The 26,959-nt window shown below is 39.0% G+C and overlaps 1 protein-coding gene across 7 annotated transcripts in view; it reads left to right on the plus strand.

Moving 5' to 3' along the window:
* Window positions 1-609: 609 nt before the first annotated feature.
* LOC111169825 (FAS-associated factor 2) overlaps window positions 610-26,959 on the plus strand; it is a 57,314-nt gene continuing 30,964 nt past the window's right edge. Inside the window, exons 1-3 of one of the 7 annotated variants that reach the window (XM_089909696.1) lie at window positions 656-709; window positions 1,953-1,993; window positions 2,598-4,569. Coding sequence is in view for 1 of the 7 variants with exons in the window: in XM_022564334.2 (XP_022420042.1) it covers window positions 647-709 (63 nt within the window). In the remaining 6 variants the exon portion in view is untranslated. The other 6 variants (XM_089909702.1, XM_089909701.1, XM_089909697.1 and 3 more) reach the window with 6 other exon arrangements.

Here is a 26,959-nt window from a genome sequence, read left to right on the forward strand (position 1 = left end):
AGAGTCGCAAGAGGCGTGGACGGAAAGCTCTGCCTAAGGCTGGTAGTGCCCGGGTGGCCAAGTGCCAACCATTTTCAAGGGGCGCACACCTTCCACAGCTTCCGGCTCGAAGGCGGCGTGGGAAACGCCCCCACCCCCACCCCGCCCCCAGTATTCGGGGACTTTCGGAACCTCCTGAGAGATGGTCAGGGGATTTTGGAAACATCATGGCAGGAATCAAACGGCCGATATTTCTGAACGACTGCAATTTCCTAAGAAACACTGGAGATGAAAATGGTTAGGAAGAAGGCGAAATCTGCCGAGGGGCATTCGTGAATTTCCGAAGCTTCTCGAGGGGCATTCGGGACCTCTCGGTTCTTTGCGATCTATTCGAGAGTCAAGTCTCTGGTAGATCCGTTCGTCGCCTAACTCCTAAGGGCGACTTGGGCAGACTGTCCCCCGACAATTTTCGGAAGTGTTAGGGATCGGCCCGAGAGTGGTGCCCTCTAGCGGCGGAAATTGTCACCATTCCCGGCCTCCAGGTTGGGCCGGCACGCGCAGACGCAGTTGCGCGCCGGCGGCTGTGCGGGCCGGATGTGGTTGCTGCTGAGATCATTTCCGGCGGGTGACGGTGCGGACGGGTCAGAAGCGTAGAGGCGGCTGCAAAATGGCGGCGCCTGAGGAGCGGGATCTAACACAGGAGCAGACAGAGAAGCTGCTGCAGTTTCAGGTAGCAGCGAGTACTCGGTGAAGCGAATGCCACCGCGGGCTAGGGAGTGGGTCCCTAGAGGAGCCCAGAACCCTGCTCAGATTGGGCCCGAGATTCTTCTCAGACCAGCAGGCGGCCTCCTCCCCCCCCCAGGCGCCAGTTGCCCTGCTTGCTGCCCCCGGCGCCCGAGCCTCTGTCGGTCCCCAGCCTTCCAGGAATGGCTGCGGGCAGACCCGCTCCCCCTCTCTCCCCTCAAGAGGGTTAGCTTCCCGGGTTCCCCTTAGCGGCGCCCGTCCTCAGCCATCCTTTTTCCAGCCTGGTTACCGGTTGGACCCTCTCCGCCAACGACTGTGGATCTACTGGGATGCTTAATCCCCACCGTGGAGTTGGCTTCGTTTCGGGTCTCTGGAAGGCCTCCTACCAGCCTCCCATGCCATTTCCACAAACGTTTACTGAGGGCCTCTTGGGTGCCAGGCCCTGTGTTGGGCGCTCTGGTGGCAGTGGGGTCAGGATTAGCCCCTGCCCTAAAGATGTGGGAGGACACCTCGTAATGAAACAGTGCATGATAAATGTCATCAGTGCCGTCTGACGGGGTTTATTACCCCGGGCTTATTCCTGGGCTCACGTTCTTGACTCTGCTTGAGGAGGGTGGGAAACTTGCTGGAATCTGCCTCCTTTTAGTGGATGTTTGGGTTAAGAACTTTGGACACTATGCACTTTATCCCTGAGTTGGAGAATCTGGTTGGAGGAGACTTAGGTAACCTTGACTCTGTGTTACCCTGATGGGTACCAGTTTCTTTATTTCTAGAATACGTATCTTAAAAGTGTTTATCCCCTAAGGATGTTGTGGAGATCAAAATGAGTTTATGGATGTCTAAAGGGCTTTGTAAACAGTAAACTGCTCTTAAACAGTATTGCAACTATTAATCATTATTTAACTTAGGATAGAATTAAAGTTAGTGGTACGCTTATTTCCTAATATAAAATATGCTAAATATTCATTAATTACACAGTATTCACCAAAAACCTTAGTGCTCAGGCAATAACAACAAATGGATAGAATACCATTTATTGAGTATGGTGTTGTAGGTACTTTCCTGAAACACTTAATATACATTATTGTATTTAATGCAACCCTATGAGAGTCATACTGTTACAATCCCTATTTTAGAGATGAGGGATATGAGGCTTAAGAAGTAACATGCTTAGGTTACACAGCTAGTAAGTTGTGATGTCAGATTTAAAACCAGGTCCATCTTTCCAGAACCCTTCCTGAGCTCTTGACGTGTGTGCTGTACAACCCATGTAAGTAGCAGTGTACACCTGAAAGTGGAATGCAAATGCTCTAATATTGTATTTTTTTCTCTTTGCAAGTTCTCACTTTTCTGTGATTTCCTTGATTTCACTGCAGTTAATTTTGAAGTGTTTTCTCTTAAATCAGGCAGTGGGTTGGAAGTGTATAAATTGGAAAATACTGTCATAGAAGTAGTTGACATTTGTTTGGAGTTTTGAGTAGAGAAATTGATGACACAGCACGTTAGAATTAAAATGAATAAAGAGCAGACAACTAGCTTCTACTTCCTTACAGACTACTAATTTCAGAGTGTTGTTTAACTCTGGCAGATCATTTTATCCCTTACTACTCTTGAGGGATAAGCCCCCATGTTGTTTAAAGTGTTAAGAGGTGAGGTGAACCATAAGTCGTGAAGTGCTTAGTCTGGTCCTGGAAGAACATGAATATGTGGTAGCATTTCTGAGATAAAGTGCATAGGAATCTCTGTTTTTGTCTTCATTGGCTGTCTCTATCAGTAAGAGAGGTGAGTAGCAGGTTAAAGTTGTATTAAGATTGCTTTATGAAATTGGATTTAATAAGACAAATACATGTTACATTTGTGTATTCTTTAAGCAGTTGCTTGGATCAGGTTCATCATCCAGATTACCATTAACATCCTCTGAAATTTACTAGGTGTCAAGCGTTATACGAGGTATTTGATGTACATTAACTCTTTTAAACCTTTTTGTAACACTGTAAGGTGTTAACCCCAATTCAGTTTATTAATGAAGAAACAGGTTCTGCGAGGTCAAATAACTTGCTCAGGTGGTAAGTGGCAGAGATTTAGAAATCCATACCCATAACCATCTTGCTTATAACCTAATGGAAAAGCCAGACACATACATAAATAATGAGTATTCTGCAGTATATTAGTGCTCATGGTGTAATATACGTAGTAGTATAAACAAAGTGCTGTGGAAATTTAGGAAATGGTAGTATTGATGAGGATGGAGGGGGAAAGAAGGATGGCTCAGTAGTTACCATTAAGTTTCTACCGTGCCTTAGGCGTGGTGCTAGATAGTTTAGAACCATTATGCTTAATCCTCACAATAGCCTTGTAAAAGTGCCACAGGTGATATGCCTCCTCCTAGGTAAGGAAACAGGTCTAGTAAAGTATTTGCTCCAGATCATTAAGCTCTTAAGTAGTGGGGATGGAATTAGAATTAGAAATCTAGTGGATCTGGATCTGAACTTAAAAGCTGAACTCTTTCCACTGTACTTTGCTGCTTTGAAGGAGGAATGGAATAACAGGTGGTGGGCAGGAGTATGTTCAAAGCTGAGGCATGGATATGAAATAACGTAGAATGTGTTTGTTGTGATGGATTTAGAGAATTGGAAGATGAAAATAACACTGGAAAGGTAAATTACAGCCAGATTTTGGAGGCCTGTGCTCAATGGTTTAAACTTTAATCTGTAGGCTTGAAGAGCCATCAAAGATTTTTTCAACTAGAGAGTGAAATAACACTAGGTTTCAGCTTTGCTTCACTAACAGTATGGAGCATGTGCTTGGAATCTCCACAGGGGTTAGGACAGAACAGGATGACACTGCTAGGAGTCAGTTTTCAATAAGTTGCTTCATTTGATATATTGAAATTAGCAAAAGTGAAATATTTTGGAAATCTCAGGTTTCCTCTATTTCACTTTTTTTGTGACATATGATTTGATTGGAACTCCTTAGGTTATATTTAGCAGGCTTCTAAGTCTGTTTGATGTCTTTTAAGATTCTTCTAGTTACTTTCTCCTGTTTATTTTAGAAGCAGTTGAATATGAATAACTAATGCCGTATTTATTTTAGGCCTTCCCCATTTTCTTCAAATGGGAAATGATGAGTTTTAAGAGGAGCTAATACAAATATGGGGAAGGTCAGTTGTATTGAAGTCCATGTTTCCAAATTTCCAAGTATAGCCGATTCCCCTGGTGTCTTGGTTTACTGCCTCTAGGTTGCTGTTTGAACACCTTTAGAAGGATGACATGGATAAAGAGAGAAGCAACTAAAGGAGCTATACATGGCCAATAGAGGAAGAAACAGTCCTTTTCTGCTTGTACAGGAGTATGAAATTTTGAGATTCGAAGGTGTTTTTGTTTTTGACATTGTTTAAACACTTATTGAGCATTTACTTTATCGAAAGTGCTCTAGATCCATTGTATCTTTAAGTCCTCCCAGTAAACATGGTGTAGGTTCTGGTATTGTTGAGTAAACTAGGATCAGGAGATAATTTACCTAAGGTCAGTGATGAGCTTAGATTTGAATCCAGAACTCTGGATTCTCTTTCTTACTACCTAGCACTGCCGCTCTGGCCCTAGGTTTTGATTTGTTTTCAACAACAGGTAGGTGAGTAGGGCCAATAGAAACAGTATGGGACACTTTGAAGAAAGAGAACACAGCAAAGGAAGTCCAAAAGTGTGATTCTAATCCTGGACATCATCACTAATGTTAATTCTCTTAATCTTCTCTACGTGAAGATGGACTTTTTAAGGAGAAAGGAAGAAGAATCCCCCAAAGTGGGAATGAACAAGGAGGACCGTTCTCTCCCTTCCATACCCACAGGTATGAGAGAGAAAATGGGAGAGAGGGCTTCAGGGGGAGGATCTTCAGGGAAAAGCCAAGTTTCAGTTAGACCATGAAGATGAAGGAAGTGTTCCAGAAGTTAAGGATCCTAGGGGATATTGCTGCATAGCAGGGCTTTTAATTCTAAACAGAATCCTAAAAATGTGGTGTTACTGGGTCAAAACAATGTACGTTGTAAATTTTAATAGCTACTGCTAGACTGCTTTCCAGGGAGTTTTGGCAGCTCACACTCTCACCAAGAGGATGTGAGACGACCAGTTTCCCCACATCCTTGCCAGCACTGGATGGTGTCTTTTCAGTTTTTGTTAATCTGATTAAATTTTCAGAGTCCTTGTTTTAATTTGCATTTCTAGTGGGAGTGGTGTTTGTAGTTTTTGGTTTTGTTTTGCAGTCAGTTGAGTTTGAACAGCTAATGCAAACACTTGTTTTAAGCTATTTCAAATGGGAAAGAGTAGGGACATAAGAGTGAGGGATTGGCTTTGCAGATGTCCCACGGTATTATGGAAGGTTTGTTTTCTGGTTGCAGAATAAAAAGTGCTGATTTTAAGATTGAATTCCGTTCTATAAACTCCTGATTATGGATGAGATTGAGCTCCTTTTGGCTACTTATGGTTAGTTATTGTATAAATTCCCTGTTTATCCTTTGTTCATTTTCTATTGGATTATTTGACATTTTCTTAGCAGTTTGTACGAGTTCTTTATGTATACTGGTCATGTATAGCAAATATTTTCTTTCGTGACATTTATCTTTGATCATTAATCTCTTCACTTACCCTTATTTAAAATTATGTCATCAAATTGGCATTTTTTTCTTTCTGGCTTTTGGATTTTCTGTTTTGTCTAAGAATGCCTTCTACTTAATGGCATTATACATATGTTCTTTTTTGTTTTCTTCAAAATATTTTATAGATTTCTTGTTAAAATCAGATCTTTAATCCATGTGGAATTAATTTTTTGTATGTATGAGATGAGAACCCAAACTTGCTTTTTTCCAGGAAAGACTATAGTTTAGCTGAATAGTCAGTCCCTCCCCCAACTGATTTGAGTAGTCCTCTTTATCATAGTGTACTCTGTTTTCGATAACCTATTTGCTAGTGGCATTACTGAATTAATAATAATAGCTTTCTACCAAATTTTACTGATAATATCTGATAGGACAGGACTCCTTCCCTATTCTTTTTTTTAATTATTGGTAATCCTTACAAGTTCTTTCATGTACATTTAAAAATCATTTTGTGAGCCACTATGGAGAACAGTATGGAGGTTCCTTAAAAAACTAAAAATAGAACTACCATACAACCCAGCAATCCCACTACTGGGCATATACCCTGAGAAAACCATAATTCAGAAAGAGTCATGTACCACAATGTTCATTGCAGCTCTATTTACAATAGCCAGGACATGGAAGCAACCTAAGTGTCCATCGACAGATGAATGGATAAAGAAGATGTGGCACATATATACAACGGAATATTACTCAGCCATAAAAAGAAACGAAATTGAGTTATTTATAGTGAGGTGGATGGACCTAGAGTCTGTCATACAGAGTGAAGTAAGTCAGAAAGAGAAAAACAAATACCGTATGCTAGCACATATATATGGAATCTAAAAAAACCAAAATGGTTCTGAAGAACCTAGGGGCAGGACAGGAATAAAGATGCAGAGGTAGTGAATGGACTTGAGGACACGGGGAAGGGGAAGGGGAAGCTGAGATGAAATGAGAGAGTGGCAAGGACATATCACTACCAAATGTAAAATAATAGCTAGTGGGAAGTAGCCACATAGCACAGGGAGATCAGCTCAGTGCTTTGTGACCACCTAGAGGGGTGGGATAGGGCAGGTGGGAGGGAGGGAGACGCAAGAGGGAAGGGCTATGGGGATATATGTATATGTATAGCTGCTTCACTTTGTTCTAAAGCAGAAACTAACACACCATTGTAAAGCAGTTATATTCCGATAAAGATGTTTAGGGCTTCCCTGGTGGCGCAGTGGTTGAGAGTCTGCCTGCTGATGCAGGGGACACGGGTTCGTGCCCCGGTCCGGGAAGATCCCACATGCCGTAGAGCGGCTAGGCCCGTGAGCCATGGCCACTGAGCCTGCGCATCCGGAGCCTGTGCTCCGCCAACGGGGGAGGCCACAACAGTGAGAGGCCCGCAAAAAAAAAAAAAAAAAAAAAAAAAGTTAAAAAAAAATCATTTTGTGCAGCCGTGGAATTATTGGAATTGCTTAAAATAATAATTTGGGACTGGTTGAAATTCAGGCACATGTACATTTCTTTATTCAGATGTCACATGTCCTTTAAAATATATTTTTTAACTTTCCTCTAGTTTTTGGATATTCCTTATTACACTTATTCCTAGGTATTTTGTAGTTTTGGTCACCCTGTGAATGGGATATCTCTTTATTTCTAAATGGTTACTAATAAAAATGCTGTTGCATTTTGTACATTTATCTTGATTTTTTTGATCTTCTATCGAATTTCTTATCATGTTTTCTGATCATTACTAATTTTCTAGTTTTGTCTCTTGGGCTCTCTTTTTTAGTAACAATTTTATTGTGATATAATTGTCGTATCTTTTTTTTTTTTTTTTTTTGCGGTACACAGGCCTCTCACTGCTGTGGTCTCGCCCGCTGCGGAGCACAGGCTCCGGACGCGCAGGCTCAGCGGCCATGGCTCACGGGCCCAGCCACTCCGCGGCACGTGGGATCTTCCCGTACCGGGGCACGAACCCGTGTTCCCTGCATCTGCAGGCGGACTCTCAACCACTGCGCTACCAGGGAAGCCCAATTGTCGTATCTTAAATTAACCCTTTTAAAGTGTGCAGTTCAGTGGTTTTTAGTGTATTTACAAAGTTGTGCAACCATTACCACTGTTTACTTCCAGAGCATTTTCATCACCTCAAAAAGAAACCCATTAGCAGTCACTCTCCATTCTTCTCTCCTTCTAACCCCTGGCAACCACTAATCTATATTCTGTCTCCATAGATTTTGCCAATTCTGGGCATTTGGTATAAATGGAAGCATACACTGTACAGCCTTTTGTGCCTGGCTTCTTGCACTTAGCATAATGTTTTCAAGGTTCATCCATATTGTAGCCTATATCAGTACTTCATTCCTTTTTATGGCCAATAATGTTTCATTGTATGGATAAACCACATTTTGTTTATCCATTTCATCAGTTGATGGCCATTTTTATTGTTTCAACTTTTCAGCTATTAATATTGATGCTGCTATGAATATTTGTATACCAATTTTTGGGGGACATATTTTCAGTTCTCCTAGGAGTAGAATTGCTGGGTCATATGGTACCTCTGTTTAACTTTTTGAGAAATTGCCAAACAGTTTTTCCAATGCAGTTATACCATTTTCCCTACCAGTAGTATGCGAAGGTTCCAGTTTCTCCACATCTGCACTAACATTTGTTAATCATCCATCTTTGAAACCATCCTAGTAAGCGTGAGGTATTAATCTCGTTCAATCTCGTTGTTTTGATTTGCATTTCCCTAATGACTGAAAAGATGGTTGAGCATCTTTTCATATGCTTATTGGCCATTTGTGTGTCTTCTTTTGGAGATACAAAATCAAATCTTTTGCCCATTTTTAAAAAATTGAAGTGTAGTTAACTTACAGTGTTGTGTTTCAGGTGTATAGCAAAATGATCCAGTTATATTTTTTTCAGATATTTTTCCATTATAGGTTATTACAAGGTACTGAATATAGTTCCCTTTGTTTCACAGTAAATCCTTGTTGCTTATCTATTTTATGTATGGTAGTTTGTATCTTTTAATCCCATACTCCTAATTTATCCCTCCCCTTTCTTCTTTTCCCCTTTGGTAACCATAAGTTTGTTTTCTATGTCTGTGAATCTGTTTCTGTTTTGTATATAGATTCATTTGTACTATTTTTTTAGATTCCACATATGTGATATCATATAATATTTGTCTTTCGCTGTCTCACTTCATTTAGTATGATATTTTCTAGGTCCATGTTGCTGCAAATGGCAATATATCGTTCTTTTTTATGGCTGAGTACTATTCCATTTTGTGTGTGTATGTGTGTGTATATACACACTACATCTTTTTTTTTTTAACTGAAGTATAGTTGGTATACAATATTATATAAGCTACAGGTATACAATGTAGTGGTTTGCAAGTTTTAAAGGTTATACTCCAATTATAGTTATTATAAAATGTTGGCTATATTCCCCGTGTTGTACAATATATCCTTGTAGCTTATTTTACACATAGTTGTTTGTACCTCTTAATCCCCTGTCCTTATATCACTCCTTCCCCCTTCTCCCCACTGGTAACCACTAGTTTGTTCTCTGTATTGGAGAGTCTGCTTCTTTTTTGTTATATTCACTAGTTTATAGTATTTTTTAGATTCTACATATAAGTGATATCATACAGTATTTGTCTTTCTCTGTCTGACTTATTTAACTTAGCATAATACCTTCCAAGTCCATCAATGTTGCTGCAAGTGGCAAAAACTTCACCCTTTTTTATAGCCGAGTAGTATTCCATTGTGTATATATACCACATCTTCTTTATCCATTCATCTGTTGATGGACACTTAGGTTGCTTCCATATAATGGCAATTGTAAATAATGCTGCTGTGAACATTGGGGTGTATGTATCTTTTCAAATTGGTGTGGGTTTTTGTGTTTTTGGATATATACCCACCAGGAGTGGAATTGCTGGGTCGTATGGTAGTTCTATTTTTAGTTTTTTGAGAAACCTCCATACTGTTTTCCACAGTGGCTGCACCAATTTACTTTCCCACCAACAGTGTATAAGGTTTCTCTTTTCTCTACATCCTCTCCAACATTTGTTATTTGTGTTCTTTTTGACAATAGACCTTCTGACAGGTGTGAGGTGATACCTCACTGTGGTTTTGATTTGCATTTCTCTAATGACTAGTGATGTTTGAGCACCTTTTCATGTGCCTGTTGCCATCTGTGTATCTTCTTTGGAGAAATGTCTATTTTGGTCTTCTGCCCTTTTTTAAAATAAATTTATTTATGGCTGGCTGGCTGGCTGGTTGGCTGTGTCGGATCTTAGTTGCAGCACATGGTATCTTTATTGTGGCACACGGAATCTTTGTTGTGTCACGTGGACTTCTCTCTAGTTGTGGTGTGTGGGTTTTCTCTCTCTAGTTGTGGCACCCAGGCTCCAGGGCACGTGGGCTCTGTAGTTGTGGCATGCGGGCCCCAGAGCGCATGGGCTCTGTAGTTTGCAGCACGGGGGCTCTCTAGTTGAGGTGTACGAGCTCAGTAGTTGTGGTGTGCAGGCTTAGTTGTCCCGTGGCATGTGGGATCTTATTTCCCCGACCAGGGATTGAACCCGTGTCCCCTGCATTGGAAGGTGGATTCTTTGCCACTGGACCACTGGGGAAGTCCCGGCCCATTTTTTAATTGGGTTGTTTGTTTTTTTGATATTGAGTTGTATCAGATGTTCATATATTTTGGATGTTAACCCCTTGTCAGTCACATCATTTGCAAATATTTTCTACCATTCTACCATTCCGTTGTCTTTTTGTTTTTTTGATGGTTTCTTTTGCTGTGCAAAAGCCTTTAAGTTTGATTAGGTCCCATTTGTTTATTTTTGTGTTTATTTCTTTTGCCTTGGGAGACTGATCTAAGAAAATATTGCTATGATTTATGTTCGAGTATGTTTTGCCTATGTTCTCTTCTAGGAGTTTTATGGCATCATGTGTCATATGTAGGTCTTTAAACTATTTTTATTTTTGTGTATGGTGTTAGGGAGTGTTCTAATTTCATTGTAGCTGTCCAGCTTTCCCAACACCACTTGTTGAAGAGACTGTCATTTCCCCATTGTATATTCTTGCCTCCTTTGTCATTGATTAACTGACTGTAGGTGTGTGGGTTTATTTTTGTCCTTTGCCCATTTTTTACTTGGGCTATTTGTCTTTTGTTGTTGGATTGTTAAGAGTTCTTTATATATCCTGAATACAAGTCCTTTATCAGATATATCATTGGCAAAAATATTCTCCCATTCTGTGGGTTGTCTTTTCACTTAATCATGTCTTTTGAAGTTTTTTAATTTCATGAAGTCCAGTTTAATGTTTTATCTTTTGTTGCTTGTGCTTTGGTCATGTCTTAGAAACCATGGTCTAATCCAGGGTTACAAAGATTTACACCTGTTTTCTTTTAAGACTTTTGTAGTTCTGGCTCTTACACGTAAGGTCTGATCCATTTTTAGTTAATGGATATGAGGTGGGGGTCCAACTTCATTCATTTGGTTGTGGATATCCAGTATTCCCAACACCATTTCTTGTAAAGATTATTCTTTCCCTATTGAATAACCTTGAAACCCTTGTTTAAGATCAGTTGACCATAACTAAAGGTTTATTTCTGGATTCATTTCTGTTCCATTGATCTGTGTCTACCCTTATCTGTATCTACACTGCCTTGATTATTGCAGTTGTGTAATAAGTGTGAAATCAGGAAGTATGAGTCCTCCAACTTTGTTCTTTTTCAAAAGTGTTTTGGCTATTCTGGATCCCTTTCATTACCAAATAAATTTTGGGATCACCTTGTCAATTTCTGCAAAAAAAGGCAGCTGGGTCTTTGATAGGGATTGCTGTTACTCTAGATCAATATGGGGAGCATTGCCATCTTAACAGTATTAAGTCTGTCAATCCATGAATATGAGAAGTCTTTCCGTTTATTTAAGTCATCTTTAGTTTCTCTCGATGTTTTGTAGTTTTCTGTGTACAAATCTTGCACTTCTTTTATTAAGTTTATTCTTTTTGAAGGTACTGGGAAAGGAAATGTTTTCTTAATTTTATTTTCAGGTCGTTCATTACTACCATATAGAAATATAACTGATTCTTGTATATTGATCTCATATCGTACAACCTGGTTGAACTCTATTAGTTCTCTATTAGTTTTTTGTAAATTTCTTAGTTTTTTCTATATACAAGATTATGTCATCTGTGAATAGATAGTTTTATTTCTTTTTTTCCCTTCTTGCTTAGTTTTAGTATAATGTTGAATAAAAATGGCAAGAGTAAAATATCTTTGTCTTGTTCCTGATCTTAGGAGGAAATCATCAGTCTTTGACCATTATTATGTTAGCTGTGAGTGTTTCTTAGATCAGGGTGACAAAGTTCCCTTCTATTCCCAGTTAGGTTTTTATCCTGAAAGGGTGTCTTGGGTTCTTAAAAGGGTTATATGAGACAACGCAAGTAAAGTACCTGATAAATACTAGGGCTCTATCAAAAAAAGGGGCAGTTTTGGAGAATGTTCAATTGTACACATGTTCTGTTACATTTCTCTTTATTTTTCCAGGGAATATTTAATAAAGGGTAGAACTGAAAATTTGCAAAACTGTCCTTTTTTAAAACTGGAGTTAGAAGATAAGAAACACTTATCAAGTAGCCTAATGTATACTCGAAGGAGTGCAAGTCCTCTTCAAAAAGGATACATATAGAAAATATTTTATATACAGAAGACTTGTCTGATATTTTTCAAATTTACAGAATTAACCCTGTGATTTGGGAATTTAAAGTGTTGACAGTTAAACTTTGTAAAGCTTTTTCACTTGAAAATTCAAATTTAGCTTAGTTTTAGTATCCTTAGATACATTTTCCACAAGATTAGCATTAATACATTGTATTTCATTAGTTTTTGCCTAACCTTTTCATACAAAATGATGACATTCTGACGCTGTCAGCCCTTCTTTATTTGTTAATAGGGATAAAGATATATGTTCCCGCCCCTGTTTAGTTACACCGAGTTATAGTATATATAATAAAGGCAGGATAAACATTTGATCCTTTCAATTATTTATTAGTTTTTAAATAATGAGTTGATTCCTAGCATCCTATGAAGTAACCATCGAGATTTTTTAATTATTTATTTATTTATTTATTTATTTATGGCTGTGTTGGGTCTTCGTTGCTGCGCATGGACTTTCTCTAGTTGCGGCGAGAGGGGGCTACTCTTTGTTGCGGTGCGCAGGCTTCTCATTGTGGTGGCTTCTCTTGTTGCGGAGCACAGGCTCTAGGCACGCAGGCTTCAGTAGTTGTGGCACGTGGGCTCTAGAGTGAAGGCTCAGTAGTTATGTCACACGGGCTTAGTTGCTCTGTGGCATGTGGGATCTTCCCGGCCCAGGGCTCGAACCCATTTCCCCTACATTGGCGGGTGGATTCTTAACCACGGCGCCACCAGGGAGGTCCCACTGAGATTTTTTCTTTTAACATCTTTATTGGAGTATAATTGCTTTACAGTGGTGTGTTAGTTTCTACTTTATAACAAAGTGAATCAGCTATACATATACATATATCTCCATATCTTCTCCCTAACCCACCCCTCTAGGTGGTCACAAAGCACTGAGCTGATCTCCATTTGTTATGCGGCTGCTTCCCACTAGCTATCTGTTTCACATTTGGTAGTATATATAAGTCCATGCCACTCTCTCACTTCGTCCCAGCGTACCCTTCCCACTCCCCGTGTCCTCAAGTCCATTCTCTACGTCTGTGTCTTTATTCCTGTCCTGCCCCTAGGTTCTTCAGAACCTTTTATTTTTTTTTAGATTCCATATATATGTGTTAGCATACGGTATTTGTTTTTCTCTTTCTGACTTACTTCACTCTGTATGACAGACTCTAGGTCCATCCACCTCACTACAAATAACTCAATTTTGTTTCTTTGTATGGCTGAGTAATATTCTGTTGTATATATGTGCCACATCTTCTTTATCCATTCATCTGTCGATGGACACTTAGGTTGCTTCCATGTCCTGGCTATTGTAAATAGAGCTGCAATGAACATTGTGGCACATGACTCTTTCTGAATTATGGTTTTCTCAGGGTATATGCCCGGTAGTGGGATTGCTGGGTTGTATGGTAGTTCTATTTTTAGTTTTTTAAGGAACCTCCATACTGTTCTCCATAGTGGCTGTATCAATTTACACTCCCACCAACAGTACAAAAGGGCTCCCTTTTCTCCACACCCTCTCCAGCATTTACTGTTTGTAGATTTTTTGATAATGGCCATTCTGACTGGTATAAGGTGATACCTCATTGTAGTTTTGACTTGCATTTCTCTGATGATTAGTGATGTTGAGCATTCTTTCATGTGTTTGTTGGCAGTCTGTATATCTTCTTTGGAGAAATGTCTGTTTAGGTCTTCTGCCCATTTATGGGTTGGGTTCTTTGTTTTTTTGATATTGAACTGCATGAGCTGCTTGTAAATTTTGGACATGAATCCTTTGTCAGTTGCTTCATTTGCAAATATTTTCTCCCATTCTGAGGGTTGTCTTTTCGTCTTATTTATGGTTTCCTTTGCTGTGCAAAAGCTTTTAAGTTTCATTAGGTTCATTAGGTCATTTGTTTACCACTGAGATTTTTAAAATTTGAATTGTAGAGTTTTAAAATTTGCAGTGAACTCATGGATGTAAATATATTTAACGTATTACATTTCATTGCCATTGTGCTTATTAAGGCTTAGGTTGTGCCATCTTTGACAATTGTGAGTCTATTTATTTATTTATTTATTTATTTGCGTACGTGGGCCTCTCACCGTTGTGGCCTCTCCTGTTGCGGAGCACAGGCTCCGGACGCGCAGGCTCAGAGGCCATGGCTCATGGGCCCAGCCGCTCCGCAGCATGTGGGATCTTCCTGGACTGGGGCATGAACCCGTGTCCCCTGCATCGGCAGGCGGACTCTCAACCACTGCACCACCAGGGAAGCCCTGTGAGTCTATTTAGATTGGCTCCTGATGACTTTTATTTTTTAGGAAATCCTAGTATTTACATAATTTTATTTTTTCAGAGTCACAGGAAAGATTTACCGTTTGAATTTGTAATTTGGAAGAGCCTTGTATTATTTTTCCTGAAGACTTTTATCATATTTTCATGGCCCCAGTAGTCCTTGATAGGTTTTTAGCTTTTTGACATTGTAAGATGTTTGACTCATCTTGTGCATTTTCTAGAATCAGGTGTTTCTCCAGGAAACCTTGTTACTTTTTGGTAAGAAATTATATTTAGATGCCACAGGTCTGGTAGCTATGAGTGCTCATTGCTGTTGGGTTGGTCTAGAACTTTTTAGTTAACAGAAGTAGGAAATACATATAATATATAGTACAGACACACACATATGTTTGTATTTATTTAATTCATGATAAAACAATTTGATATTTCCAATTCAAATTCAGGACTGCCAATTCAAATTCAGCCCTACATTTTACCTCTCTTCTTTCTCCATACCCAAAAAATTGGTTCTTAATGAGATTAACATGATTATTCATTTGCCTTATCACATAATCAATACTTTGTCTCAAAACAATAATACCCTTACTGGTAACAACAATTTGATTATTTAAAACAATTTAAGCCCTTTTATTGCAGAACGTATAGTCAGTTTACTGTGTTTTAAAGTCATGTGGGATAATTTCATTTTGGATAGTTATGCTACCAACTCTACATTTGATTTTTGCTTCTGATGTTTAGAAATTGCTGCTGCTGCTTTTTCTAAATTTTGTTTTATAAAACAGCTGCAGGATTCCAAAGTCAAATCTACATGTAACAATATATTTAGAGAACTCTAACTTCTGTTCTTCTCTCTTATACCCTGTTCCCTGCCTTCCCCTGCAGAGAAGTTTAGAATTAAAACAAAAACAAAAACGTTTCTTTTAAAAAATCTAAGTAATAAGTATATATATTTGTGGACCCCTCCCTTTTAAAAAAGATAAATGGTGATGTATATTACACACTTTTCTCCAACTGTCTTTTATACTTATTATCTCCTGGTGATCACTGCATAGCAGTATAGGGATTTATTTCTCTTAAGTATTTACAGCTGTATAATACTCTATTGTATGGACATACCATAATTTAGATTGATGGATATTTAGGTTATTTCTCATCTTTTGCTGTAATAAATAATAGAGCAATAAGTAGCCTTGTGTACCAACATTTTATTTTTTGCTAGTGTGTCTTTGGGATAGATTCGTAGAAAGATTTCTGAGTCAAAGGATTAAATGCTTATATATATGTATACGAATCTGTAGTGTTGCTAGATATTGCCAAATTTTCCTACGTGAGGATTGTACCATTTTGCATTCCCACTAGCAATGTATGGGCCCGTGGCAACCTCACCAACAGAGTATGTTGTCAGATTCAGTATAGTTTTTTTTTTTTGTTTGTTTGTTGTTTTTTTTTTTGCGGTACGCGAGCCTCTCACTGTTGTGGCCTCTCCCATTGCGGAGCACAGGCTCCAGACGCGCAGGCTCAGCGGCCATGGCTTACGGGTCCAGCCGCTCCGCGGCATGTGGGATCTTCCCAGACCGGGGCACGAACCCGTGTCCCCTGCATCGGCAGGCGGACTCTCAACCACTGCACCACCAGGGAAGCCCCAGTATAGTTTTAATTTACTTTTTCCTTATGAGTGAGGTTGATCAACTTTTCATATATATAAGGGCCATTTGAGTTTATTTTTCTACGAATCGTCCACTTTTTCTTACCCACTTTTGTAGCAAGTTATCCTTTTTCTTCTGGGTTTTTTGGGGGTTTTTTTTGGGAGGGGTTGTCATTTTGTTTGTTTGTTTGTTTTTTGGGTTTTTTGGCCACGCTGCACGGCATGCGGGATCCCAGTCGCCGACCAGGGGATCGAACCCATGCTCCTCTGGGAGTGGAAGTGTGGAATCCCAACCACTGGACTGCCAGAGAAGTCCCATCCTTTTTCTTCTGTATTTTAAAAAAATCTTTATATATTAGGAATTTTTTTTTTTTTTTTTTTTTTTGCCATACGCGGGCCTCTCACTATTGTGGCCTCTCCCGTTGCGGAGCACAGGCTCCGGACACGCAGGCTCAGCGGCCATGGCTCACGGGCCTAGCCGCTCTGCGGCATATGAGATCTTCCCGGACCAGGGCACGAACCCATTTCCCCTGCGTCGGCAGGCGGACTCTCAACCACTGCGCCACCAGGGAAGCCCTCAAAAGAACTTTATAATCAGCTTCTCAAAATTGAAATTTTATTAAATTTATAAAATGAATTTGAGGGGATGTGATTGACATCTTTATGTTGTTGAATCTTCTTATTCAAGAACACAGTTATTGTCCTCTCAGAAGCTTTTTGACAGACTGATTCAGTAGTGCTTGCTAGACTTCGTTTGTTACATTTTTATGTAACAATCAGGCATTTATGATCAAGTTGGTTCAAGTTTTGGGTTATTTCTTCAGAATGGGCTGGGCATCCCTGTTTGTTTTTGCACTCCTTTAAGTGTTTCAAGGAATAACATCTGTGTAATTGGCAGAGTAGTATAAAAGAATATCTGTATTACAGATATTCTTTTAGAAGCATATCTTCGAGGTGGATATTGATAAAGATTAATTCTGCCAATTTTCTTTTGGGCCAGTTGAGGGTCATTTGACATACTTAGGAAATCTTAGTGGCTATTTCTCCATATTATATTTTTCCTTAAAATGAATAGCAAAAAATAGTAACGTAATAAAATTGAAAATTTGATGTTAAATGCATCCTCTGTGTTTGTGTGTTTTTAAACTACCGTTTGGTGAGAGTGCCAGAAATGGTAAATAGCAAAATCACTATGAGCACTGAGGTGCCTCTTGGCTTTGGATTTTCCCACCAAGGAAATTTTGAAAATGTTTTCATTTTCCTGGTATAAATTTAGAAGAGAAAATATTTTCATGCTTAAGTATCTGGGGAATTTTTTTTCAGTATGTATGCATGTATATATGTATTAGTGTTTATAAATTCCTGTTGGAGTTAAATAAGTGAAACCAAAAAATCCCCTACCCTCAATTAACCCTCCACTCTATCTGCATTGCCTCTACCCTAGTTTACACTTCATTTCCCCTTTGGAATATTTCAGTAACTGTACCACTGCCCCTAATTTCAAGTCTCTGTCCTCTTCAATTCAGCCGTCTTACTCTTTCCAGAATAATCTTTCTAGCAAAGATTTGATTGTGGCCCTAAGATTTTTCATTTGCTTTGCATTGATTAAAGCAGCATGAAATCTTTGCATCTTATGATCTGACCCATATTTCACTGTCCAACTCCATAATTCTACCCTTTCCATTTCTATTCCAGTGATATTTTTCAGTTCCCTTAACATGGCATTCTTTCTCATGCCTCTGTGCCTCCATGCATACTCCTCTATTGCCCTGAAACACCTCCTTCTGCTAGTTTTCAGCTCAGAACTCTGATACCATCCTGAGTTCCCTGGAAGACTTGGATTTGTTTATTACTGGTGTATAGTTTATTTATTTACATGTCTTTTTTTTTTGGCTGCATTGGGTCTTCATTGCTGCGCGCGGGCTTTCTCTAGTTGTGGCAAGCGGGGGCTGCTTTTCATTGCGCTGTGCAGGCTTCTCATTGCAGTGGCTTCTCTTGTTGGTAGCACGGGCTCTAGGCATGCAGGCTTCAGTAGTTGTGGCACGTGGGCTCAGTAGTTGTGGCTCACAGGCTGCAGAGCACAGGCTCAGTAGTTGTGGCGTATGGGCTTAGTTGCTCTGAGGCATGTGGGATCTTCCCAGCCCAGGGCTCGAACCCGTGTCCCCTGCATTGGCAGGCAGATTCTTAACCACTGCGCCACCAGAGAAGTCCCTATTTACATGTCTTTTTACTCCACAGAATTATTGGGGATCAGGACTGTGATTTCTTTGTGGTGCTTGCTGCATGATGCTCAATTAATATTTGTTGAGTGAATTTAATAACTCACCAGAAATCTCACTTAACCAGAGGGGTTTTGTTTTAGTTGTTGTTGTTCTTGATGTTGTTTCTCTTTCTTTGTTAAAGCAGTTGCAGCAGCTTTAAGTATCCCATTTTTAAGAGGAAGGGAAAAGCAAAAATTCCAGTTAGCCACATTCTCATCTTTGCAGTATGATGTAGGGGAAAGAGCTCCATATTAGGAATTGCACCATTTGAGATCTTGACAGTTAATTAATCCCTCTAGGCCTCAGTTTCCATATCTGCAAAATGACTCTGATATTTCTAACTTTACAGGGTTGTTTTAAGAGTGGATAAGAAAGCACATACTACAGTGCCTGACTCATAGATGTTTAATAAATAATTGAATCTAAATCATGGAGCATTTTATAATGCCAAGTTTTGAGGCTGAAAAGTATAATTAAATTTAAAAGTAAATTGTTAACATTTTGTCACTTGACATTAGATTATACATATATAGATACATGTATATATGTATGTATATATACATACATATACATACACAAATCTCATGCATGTCAAGTTTTGGAAGTGTAATTTCACACTATTTTGAAACATATACAGTGGCAGATACTGTTGGCCTCGAGGGTGGGGAGGGAACAGGGAAGGCCAGATTCTCAGATGACATTTTGGAAGACTAGTAAAGTTTGGTGCCTTTGTAATGTTTCTCATAAAGAAGAAAACAATAACACCTTTATGTCTTCCTAAACAACTTTTCTGCTTGATTCTGAGTAGCTGAGTCACATTAGGAAAGGTTGAATAAGGCCAAAGTGGTTTTTGTTTGTTTTTTTAGTGGAATTAAGTGTGTTAAATGAAAGAATAGATACTGAAATAGGAACTTAGTGAAAAGTAATTTATTTGATTCCCAGAAAACAATCTGATTGTAGTACTTTAGAACCTTTTAATCAAGTTCAAGTTCATCTCACAACACACTACAAATGTCTTTTTCCCCCAATTTTTAAAATGTGGCAAAATACACATAAAAGTTACCATCTTAACCTTTTTTTTTTTTTTTTTGTGGTACGCGGGCCTCTCACTGTTGTGGCCTCTCCCGTTGTGGAGCACAGGCTCCGGACACGCAGGCTCAGCGGCCATGGCTCACGGGCCCAGCTGCTCCGCGGCACGTGGGATCCTCCTGGACCAGGGCACGAACCCGTGTCCCCTGCATTGGCAGGCGGACTCTCAACCACTGCGCCACCAGGGAAGCCCCTTAACCATTTTTTAAGCGTACAATTTAGTGATAACTAATACATTCGTAATGCTGTGCAACCATCATTATCATTCATCTCCATAACTCTTTTCATCTTGTAAAACTGAAACTATACCCATTAGACAATAGCTCCCCATTTCCCCCTCCTCCAGCCCCTGGCAGCCACCGTTCTACTGTCTTTCTCTATGATTTTGAGTACTCTAAATACGTCATTTAAGTGGAACCATACAGTATTTGTCTTTTTGTGGCTGGCTTGTTTTTCTTAGCATAATTTTCTCAAAGTTCATCCGTGTTGTAGGATATTGCAGAATTTTCTCCTTTTTGAAGGCCGAATAATATTCCATTGTATGTGTATATCACATTTTGCTTATTCCACTCATTTGTTGACAGACACTGAGTTGTTTCCCATCTTAGCTACTGTGGATAATAATGCTGCTCTGAACATGCGTGTACATACACAGAAGTGGAATTCCTGTGTCATATAGTAGTTCTGTTGTTGATTTATTGATGCACTGCACACTGTTTTCCACAATCGTACCATTTTATATTTCCACCAGTGTTGCACAAGGGTTCCAATTTCTCCACATCCTGGCCAGCACTTTTCATTTCCTGTTTTTTCAATAGTAGCTGTCCTAACAGGTGTTAAATGGTAGCTTATAGTTTTGATTTGCATTTCCCTAATGATTAGTGATGTTGAACATCTTTTTATATGTTTATTGGTTATTCGTACATCTTCTTTGGAGAAATGTCTATTCAAGTCCTTTGCCCAATCAAGTTGTTTATTTTTCTGTTGTTTTAAGAGTTCTCTATATTCTGGATATTAATCCCTTATCAGATATACAGTTTGCAAATATATTCTCCCATTTTGTGGGTTGACTTCTTACTCTGGGTAGTGTCTTTTGTTGTACAAATTTTTAAAATTTTCATGAAGTCTAGTTTGTCTCTCTTCTTTTGTTGCCTGTGCCTTTGGTGTCACATTCAAGAAATCATTGCCAAATCCAGTGTCAGGAAGTTTTTAGCTTATGTTTTCTCCTAAGAGTTTTATAATTTTAGGTTTTACATTTGGGTCATGGATCCATTTTGAGTTAATTTTTGTATATGGTATTAGGTAAATGAATAGGAAAAACACACTCCTCCTATGTTTCTCCTTTTCTCTGAATAGACATGTACGTTTTCCACACATCAAGCAATTCTTTTTTTTTTTCAAGTTCTCATCATTTATTGATAAAGCAAAATAGTCCATGGCATTAGAGTCTAAGGAGCATTCTATGCAAATTCATGGTGAGTTACAGGACGAATAAGGCAATATTTTACTCTTCAAGTTATAGTCATGGAATTAACCTGACTTTCCTTGGAGTGTAGGACTTTTGCTGGGAGGAAATGATGCAGTGTGAGGTAGTGGAACGTGTACTGTTTTTCTTTTTTAACATCTTTATTGGAGTATAGCTGCTTTACAATATTGTGTTAGTTTCTGCCAAGCAGTTCTCCTAGATTCAATTCAGTTCAGTTCTGACACTGTGTACCTGAAGTTAGCATCAGATCCCACAAGTTAAAAGTTCAGTCCCACAAGACTGCCCCCACTTCAGATGCCAATCACAAGTCCCAGATGCCACCTGAACTTCTGACTGACCAGCTATATATTGGGGTTCACATGACCCCCTCCTCGGGTTTGATAATTTGCTAGAGTGGTTCACAGAACTCAGGAAAACACTTTCGTTTACTGGTTTATTACAAAGGATATAATAAAGGGTACAGAAAAACAGCCAGGTAAAGAGATATCTAGGGCAAGATCCAGAAGGGTCCCAAGTGCAGGGGAGCTTCTATCCCAACGGAGTTGGGGTGCACCACCCTCCTGGCATGTAGATGGCTTCACCAACTCAGAAGCTCTCTGAATCTTATACTATTGGGATATTTATGGAGGCTTTATTGCCTAGGCATGATTGATTTAAATTCCATTTTCAGACCCTCTCCCCTCTTTGGAGATTGGGAGGTGGGGCTGAAAATTGGAAGCTTCTAATCATGGTTTGTTCTGTCTGATGGCCAGTCCCTATCCAGGAGCCCACCAGGAGTCACCTCATTAGAACAAAATACAACGATATCATCCAGGAAATTCCAAGGGATTTAGGATCTCTGTCAGGAACCAGGATCAAAGAACAAATATTAGAACAAAAGATGCTCCTAGCGCTCTTATCACGTAGGAAATTATAAGGGTTTTGAGAGCTCTGAGTCAGGAACTGGGGTCAAAAACTAAATGTTAGAACAAAAGAATCTCCTGGTACCCCTATCTGCAAGGGTTTTAGGAGCTCTATGTCAGAAACTGGGGGCAGAGACCAGTATATATATTTCACAGCAAAGATCCAGCTTTTGCATGTGGATATCCAGTTTTCCAGCACCATTTGTTGAAAAGACTGGTCTTTCCCCATTGAATGGTCTTGACACCTTTGTCAAAAATCATTTTCCCATATATGCAAGAGTTTATTTCTGGACTCTATTCCATTCCATTGGCCTATATGTCTGTCTTTGTGTCCGTACCACATTGTTTTGATTATCTTTGTGTCAGTACCACATTGTTTTGATTACTGTAACTTTATAGTAAGTTTTGAAATCAGGAGGTGTGAGTCCTCTAGCTTTGTTCTTTTTCAAGATTGTTTTGGCTCTTCGGGTCCCTTGAGATTCTGTATGAGTTTTAAGGTTGGTTTTTCTATTTCTGCAAAAAAAAAAAAAAAAAAGGCATTGGGATTTTGATAGGGACTGCTCTGAATCTGTAGCTCACTTTGGGTTTTTAACAGTATTGTCTTCCAATCCACGAACACTGGGTGTCTTTCCATTTATGTAGGTCTTTAATTTCTTTCAGCAGTGTTTTGTAGTTTTCATTGTACAAGTCTTTCACCTCCTCAGTTAATTCACAGTATTCTTTTTGATGCCATTGTAAATGGAATTGTTTTCTTACTTTCATTTTTAGAGTGTTCATTGTTAGTGTAAAGAAATGCAACTGAAACTTGTGTGTTGACTTTGTATCCTGCTACTTTGTTGAATTCATTTATTAGCTCTAACAGGGATGGGGGGCGGTCTTTAGAGTTTTCTACATATAAGAAGTTACGTCTCAATTGATTTTAATAGATAGCTATCATACAAAGTAGCTTCTCAAACCACAATGAAATTAAGGTAGAAATTAATAACAGAAGTAAAACTGGAAGATTCACAAATGTATGTAAACAACACACTCTTAAATAACCAATGGATCAAAGAAGTAATCACAAGGAAAATTAGAAAATATGTAGAGATGAATGAAAATGAAAGCATAACATGCCAAAACTTACGGGATGCAGCAAGAAATGCTTGGGGAGTGGTGGGGGCGTTGGTAGCTATTAAACACAAATGTTAAAAAACACAAAAGATCTTAAATAAAATAAAAAAAAATAATAAAAGCGTCTTCCCTGGTGGTCCAGTGGTTAAGACTCCGTGCTTCCCGTGCAGGGGGCACAGGTTTGATCCCTGGTCGGGGAACTAAGATCCCGCATGCCACGCGGCGTGGCCAAAAAATAAAAAAAAATTTTAAAACACCAAAGATCTTAAATCAACAACCTAACTGTATAACTTAAGGGACTAGAAGGAAAAGAACAAACTAAACTCAGAACTAGCAGAAGGAAGGTAATATAAGGAACAGAGCCTAGGTAAACAACACAGAGAATAGAAAAATCAGTGAAACCAAAAATCGGTTCTTTGAAATCAACAAAATTGACAAACCTTTAGCTAGGTGGACTAAGAAAAAGAAAAGATTCAGATTACTAAACAGAATTGAAAATGGAGACGTTATTACCAATTCTACAGAAGGAAAAAATGATTAGAAGAGAGTACTGTGAAAAATTGTATGCCAAAAAATTAGATAACCTAGATGAGATAGACAAATTCCTAGAAATACAAAACCTACCAAGACTAAATCACAAAGAAATAGAAAATCTGAATAGACCTATAACCAGTAAGGAGATTGAATCCATAATCAAAAATCTCCCAACAAAGAAATGCCTTGAACCTGATGGCTTCACTGGTGAATTCTACCAAACAAATTTAAAGAACTAATTCCAGTCCTTCTCCAACTTTTTTAAAACATTGAAAAGGAGGGAACACTTTCTAACTCATTCTTTGAAGCCAGCGTTACCGCCATACCCAGATACTGCTAAAAAACTACAGACCAATATCCCTTATAAACATTAATGCAAAAATCCTCGACCAAATACTAGCAAACTGAATTCAGCAGCATATTAAAAGGATTATACACCATAACCAAGTGGGATTTATCTCTGGAATGCCAAGAATGCTTCAACGTATGAAATTCTATCCGTGTAATACTCCACATTAAATAATGAAGGGAAAAAATCCACATGGTCATCTTAGTTGATGTACAGATGTCTTCCTTGTCCACATGAACTAAGTATAGTTTCATTATAACATTCTCATTTTTAATGTTTCCTTCATGTTTCTTAAAAATAATAGCTAAATTGAGCATTCTACACTTAATCTTTACAACCCAGTGGGTTAATTAGTATTTTAATTTACATTTTATCAATAAGGAAACAACCTTGTGACTTCCCTGGTGGCGCAATGGTTAAGAATCCGCCTGCCAATGCAGGGGATACGGGTTCGATCCCTGGTCCAGGAAGATCCCACATGCCACGGAGCAACTAAGCCCATGCACCACAACTACTGAGCCCATGCTCTAGAGCCCGCGAGCGACAACTACTGAGCCTGCGTGTCACAACTGCTGAAGCCCACGCACCTAGAGCCCATGCTCCTCAACAAGAATAGCCACCGCAGTGAGAGGCCCGCGCACCACAACAAAGAGTAGCCCCTGCTTGCCGCAACTAGGGAAAGCCCCTGCACAGCGACAAAGACCCAACACAGCCAAAAATAAATTAAAAAAAAAAAAAAAAAAGAAACTGAACCTCAGATGCCTAAGTTCACCCAGCTAGTAGAATTAGAATGAAGGATTATTCAAGATTCTGGTGTCTTCTAAATTTCCAACAAAGGTCCACCACTTATTCCACCTACTCTTAATTGCTTGGATAAGACCTTCCTTTAGGTGAAGTTAAAATTTTTTTTCTTTTTAAATAAAGGCAGGACTTTTCAAAGCCTTTAAAAGATGTATTGGGAATTTCCAGAAAGGGGATTTGATAAGCAGCATTTTCCAGTCTTATTTGACACCAAACTCAAAAGAACAAAACTTAATTGTTGACCCTGGGCATAAAGGAGAAAAATTTTATGTACATCTATGAGCTGTTTCTTAGCTACCGGTAGGTACAGTGATGATAGAAGAGACTGGGAATAAGAAGACTGGACAGTTCTGCCACCCTCATGCTCTGTGACTTGAGAAAGCTTGTTCACTTTGCTAAGCCTCAGTTTCCTTTTATGCAAAATGAGGGGTTGAAATATTGTCCTCAATTTATCTTTACTCTTTAATGTGAAAATTGGAAGAATTCCAGATGTTTTATTCTCAGTTGAACGAAAATTTTGTTGAAATTTTCCAAATTGAGAATTTATTGAAAACTTCTTGTTTTCTAAGATGAGTTAGTTAAATAATGTGAGGCAGTATAGCATAGGAGACAACCTGGACTTTGGACATAGTTATTCTAGGTTTCAGTCTTGGCTCCACCACTTATCATTATTCTTAAACAAGGATATTCTTACACAAAGTATATAACCTCTTGAATCCTTGGGTTTCTCGGTGAAAATGAGGGCTTTATAACTTGCATTGCCTATTACATAGTAATAGGTGCTTAGGAAATGGAAGCCGCTGGTATTTAATTTGGTAAATCAGTAATTAAATGTGAATAATAAAGATCTGAGTGTAAGAGCTTTAGTTACAGATTAGAGCCGAGGTGTGATCACTTTACTTCCTTAAAGGACTTCAAATTCCATTTCTCCTGCCACTACTAGTGAGAGCATACTGCTTATTGCATAAAGCAAAGCTATCTGTGTTGCAGGAAAGAGAGAACAAAGATCTCTGCTTTTTCCCAAGTTTCTCTCTGGGAAAAACTGAAAACAAGTTAAAATATGCATCCTCAACAAGCTAGAGCCAACAAGCCAAGTGGAATTTAGAGAGTACTTAGATTTCAACTCAGCCTCCTGCAGTGTTTGTTAGTATAATAAACAGATGAGGTGGAAAGAAACACTTCTTAGGTAAGCACTCTAGTGATTATTGTAGAGTGATTAACTCATTACCCAATCCCTATCCAAATAGTCGAATGAGACATCTGGTTACAACACTGTACGTCTGTTGTTTGTGGTACCTTCCTTCAGTTATGCTTCAGCAAGAGATAGATTGAGGATCACAATATTTCAGATGTAGGTTGCCAAGTGGTGTTGACATCCTACTGTCATCTGATTTGGGAGGAGGAAGTTAGACTAAGGTTGGAATAGGAGAAGGATATAGAATGGTTCACGCACATCCCTCCAATCTCCCCTATGCATTTTGCTAGTTAGAGATTGATTGGGGTTCTGGGTCTTTTTTGCCCTAAAGGTAAGTACTTCCTTTCTCCTACTAATGCTGTCAGTCTGTTACATTTGTGTAAATTGATGTAACTAAATGTAACATTATGCTAAATCCTTGGGAGGGCAATTCATTGAAGAGGAGTTAGCTTTGAGAGCTTTGAGGGGAGGCGGAAGGGAGAGATCATCTTGGAACAAGGGATATTTCTCAGTGAGACAGACTTGGATGGGCCTGCCTGAATAGGGGATTTGTGGTACACACTGGTCCTGAAAGATTAGAGGGAGAAGGAGGTGCCAAAGTTAAACTTTCTACTCCTTGAAGCTCTTTTGTCCAGCACCATCTCAGATCACCTCAGATGTCAGTAGATCTAAATGTAAACCAGAGTTCTGAAGAGCAGGCCAGTTAGGTGAAATTACAGATTTAGCTAACCTTTATTGATCACTTACCGTGTACCTGAATTAGTGCGCGGTGTCTTCCACATAATTCTTTTTAAAGAGTCTCGATATTCTCAACTGATAATGGGTATGATGGCACTATCTCATGGGATTGTTGAGGAAACTGTATAGTTCCTTACACAAAGTAGGAATAAATGAGTAATAACGAAAAGAACAATGTTTAAAAACTAGAGAGAGATAAAGAAGTAAAAGTTGATCATTGGCGTGAGGGCAAGATGTTCATTTAAACATTTTCTACTGTATGCTAAGGCACTACACTAGGTCTAGGGGATATAGAGATAAATGGGTTCTCTTTTCAAAAGAAAGTTCCTATTAAAAGAATTACAGCCTGCTGAGTTCTAAAGAAATTAGTTTGGGAGGAGCTTGAAACCAATGACTGAGGTTATTAAATATAAAATTCCCTCAACTTCTGTGTTTCATCTCTCTTCTGTAAGTGCTTATAGCCAAACATGTTATTGCTGAGGAGAGAATTGGTAGCAAAGCTAATACAGTGTCTCCAGC

The sequence above is a fragment of the Delphinapterus leucas genome, chromosome 3 (assembly GCF_059928025.1).
Source record: "Delphinapterus leucas isolate spDelLeu-1000000601 "Yukka" chromosome 3, BTC_Dleu_Yukka2, whole genome shotgun sequence".
Taxonomy (NCBI): domain Eukaryota; kingdom Metazoa; phylum Chordata; class Mammalia; order Artiodactyla; family Monodontidae; genus Delphinapterus; species Delphinapterus leucas.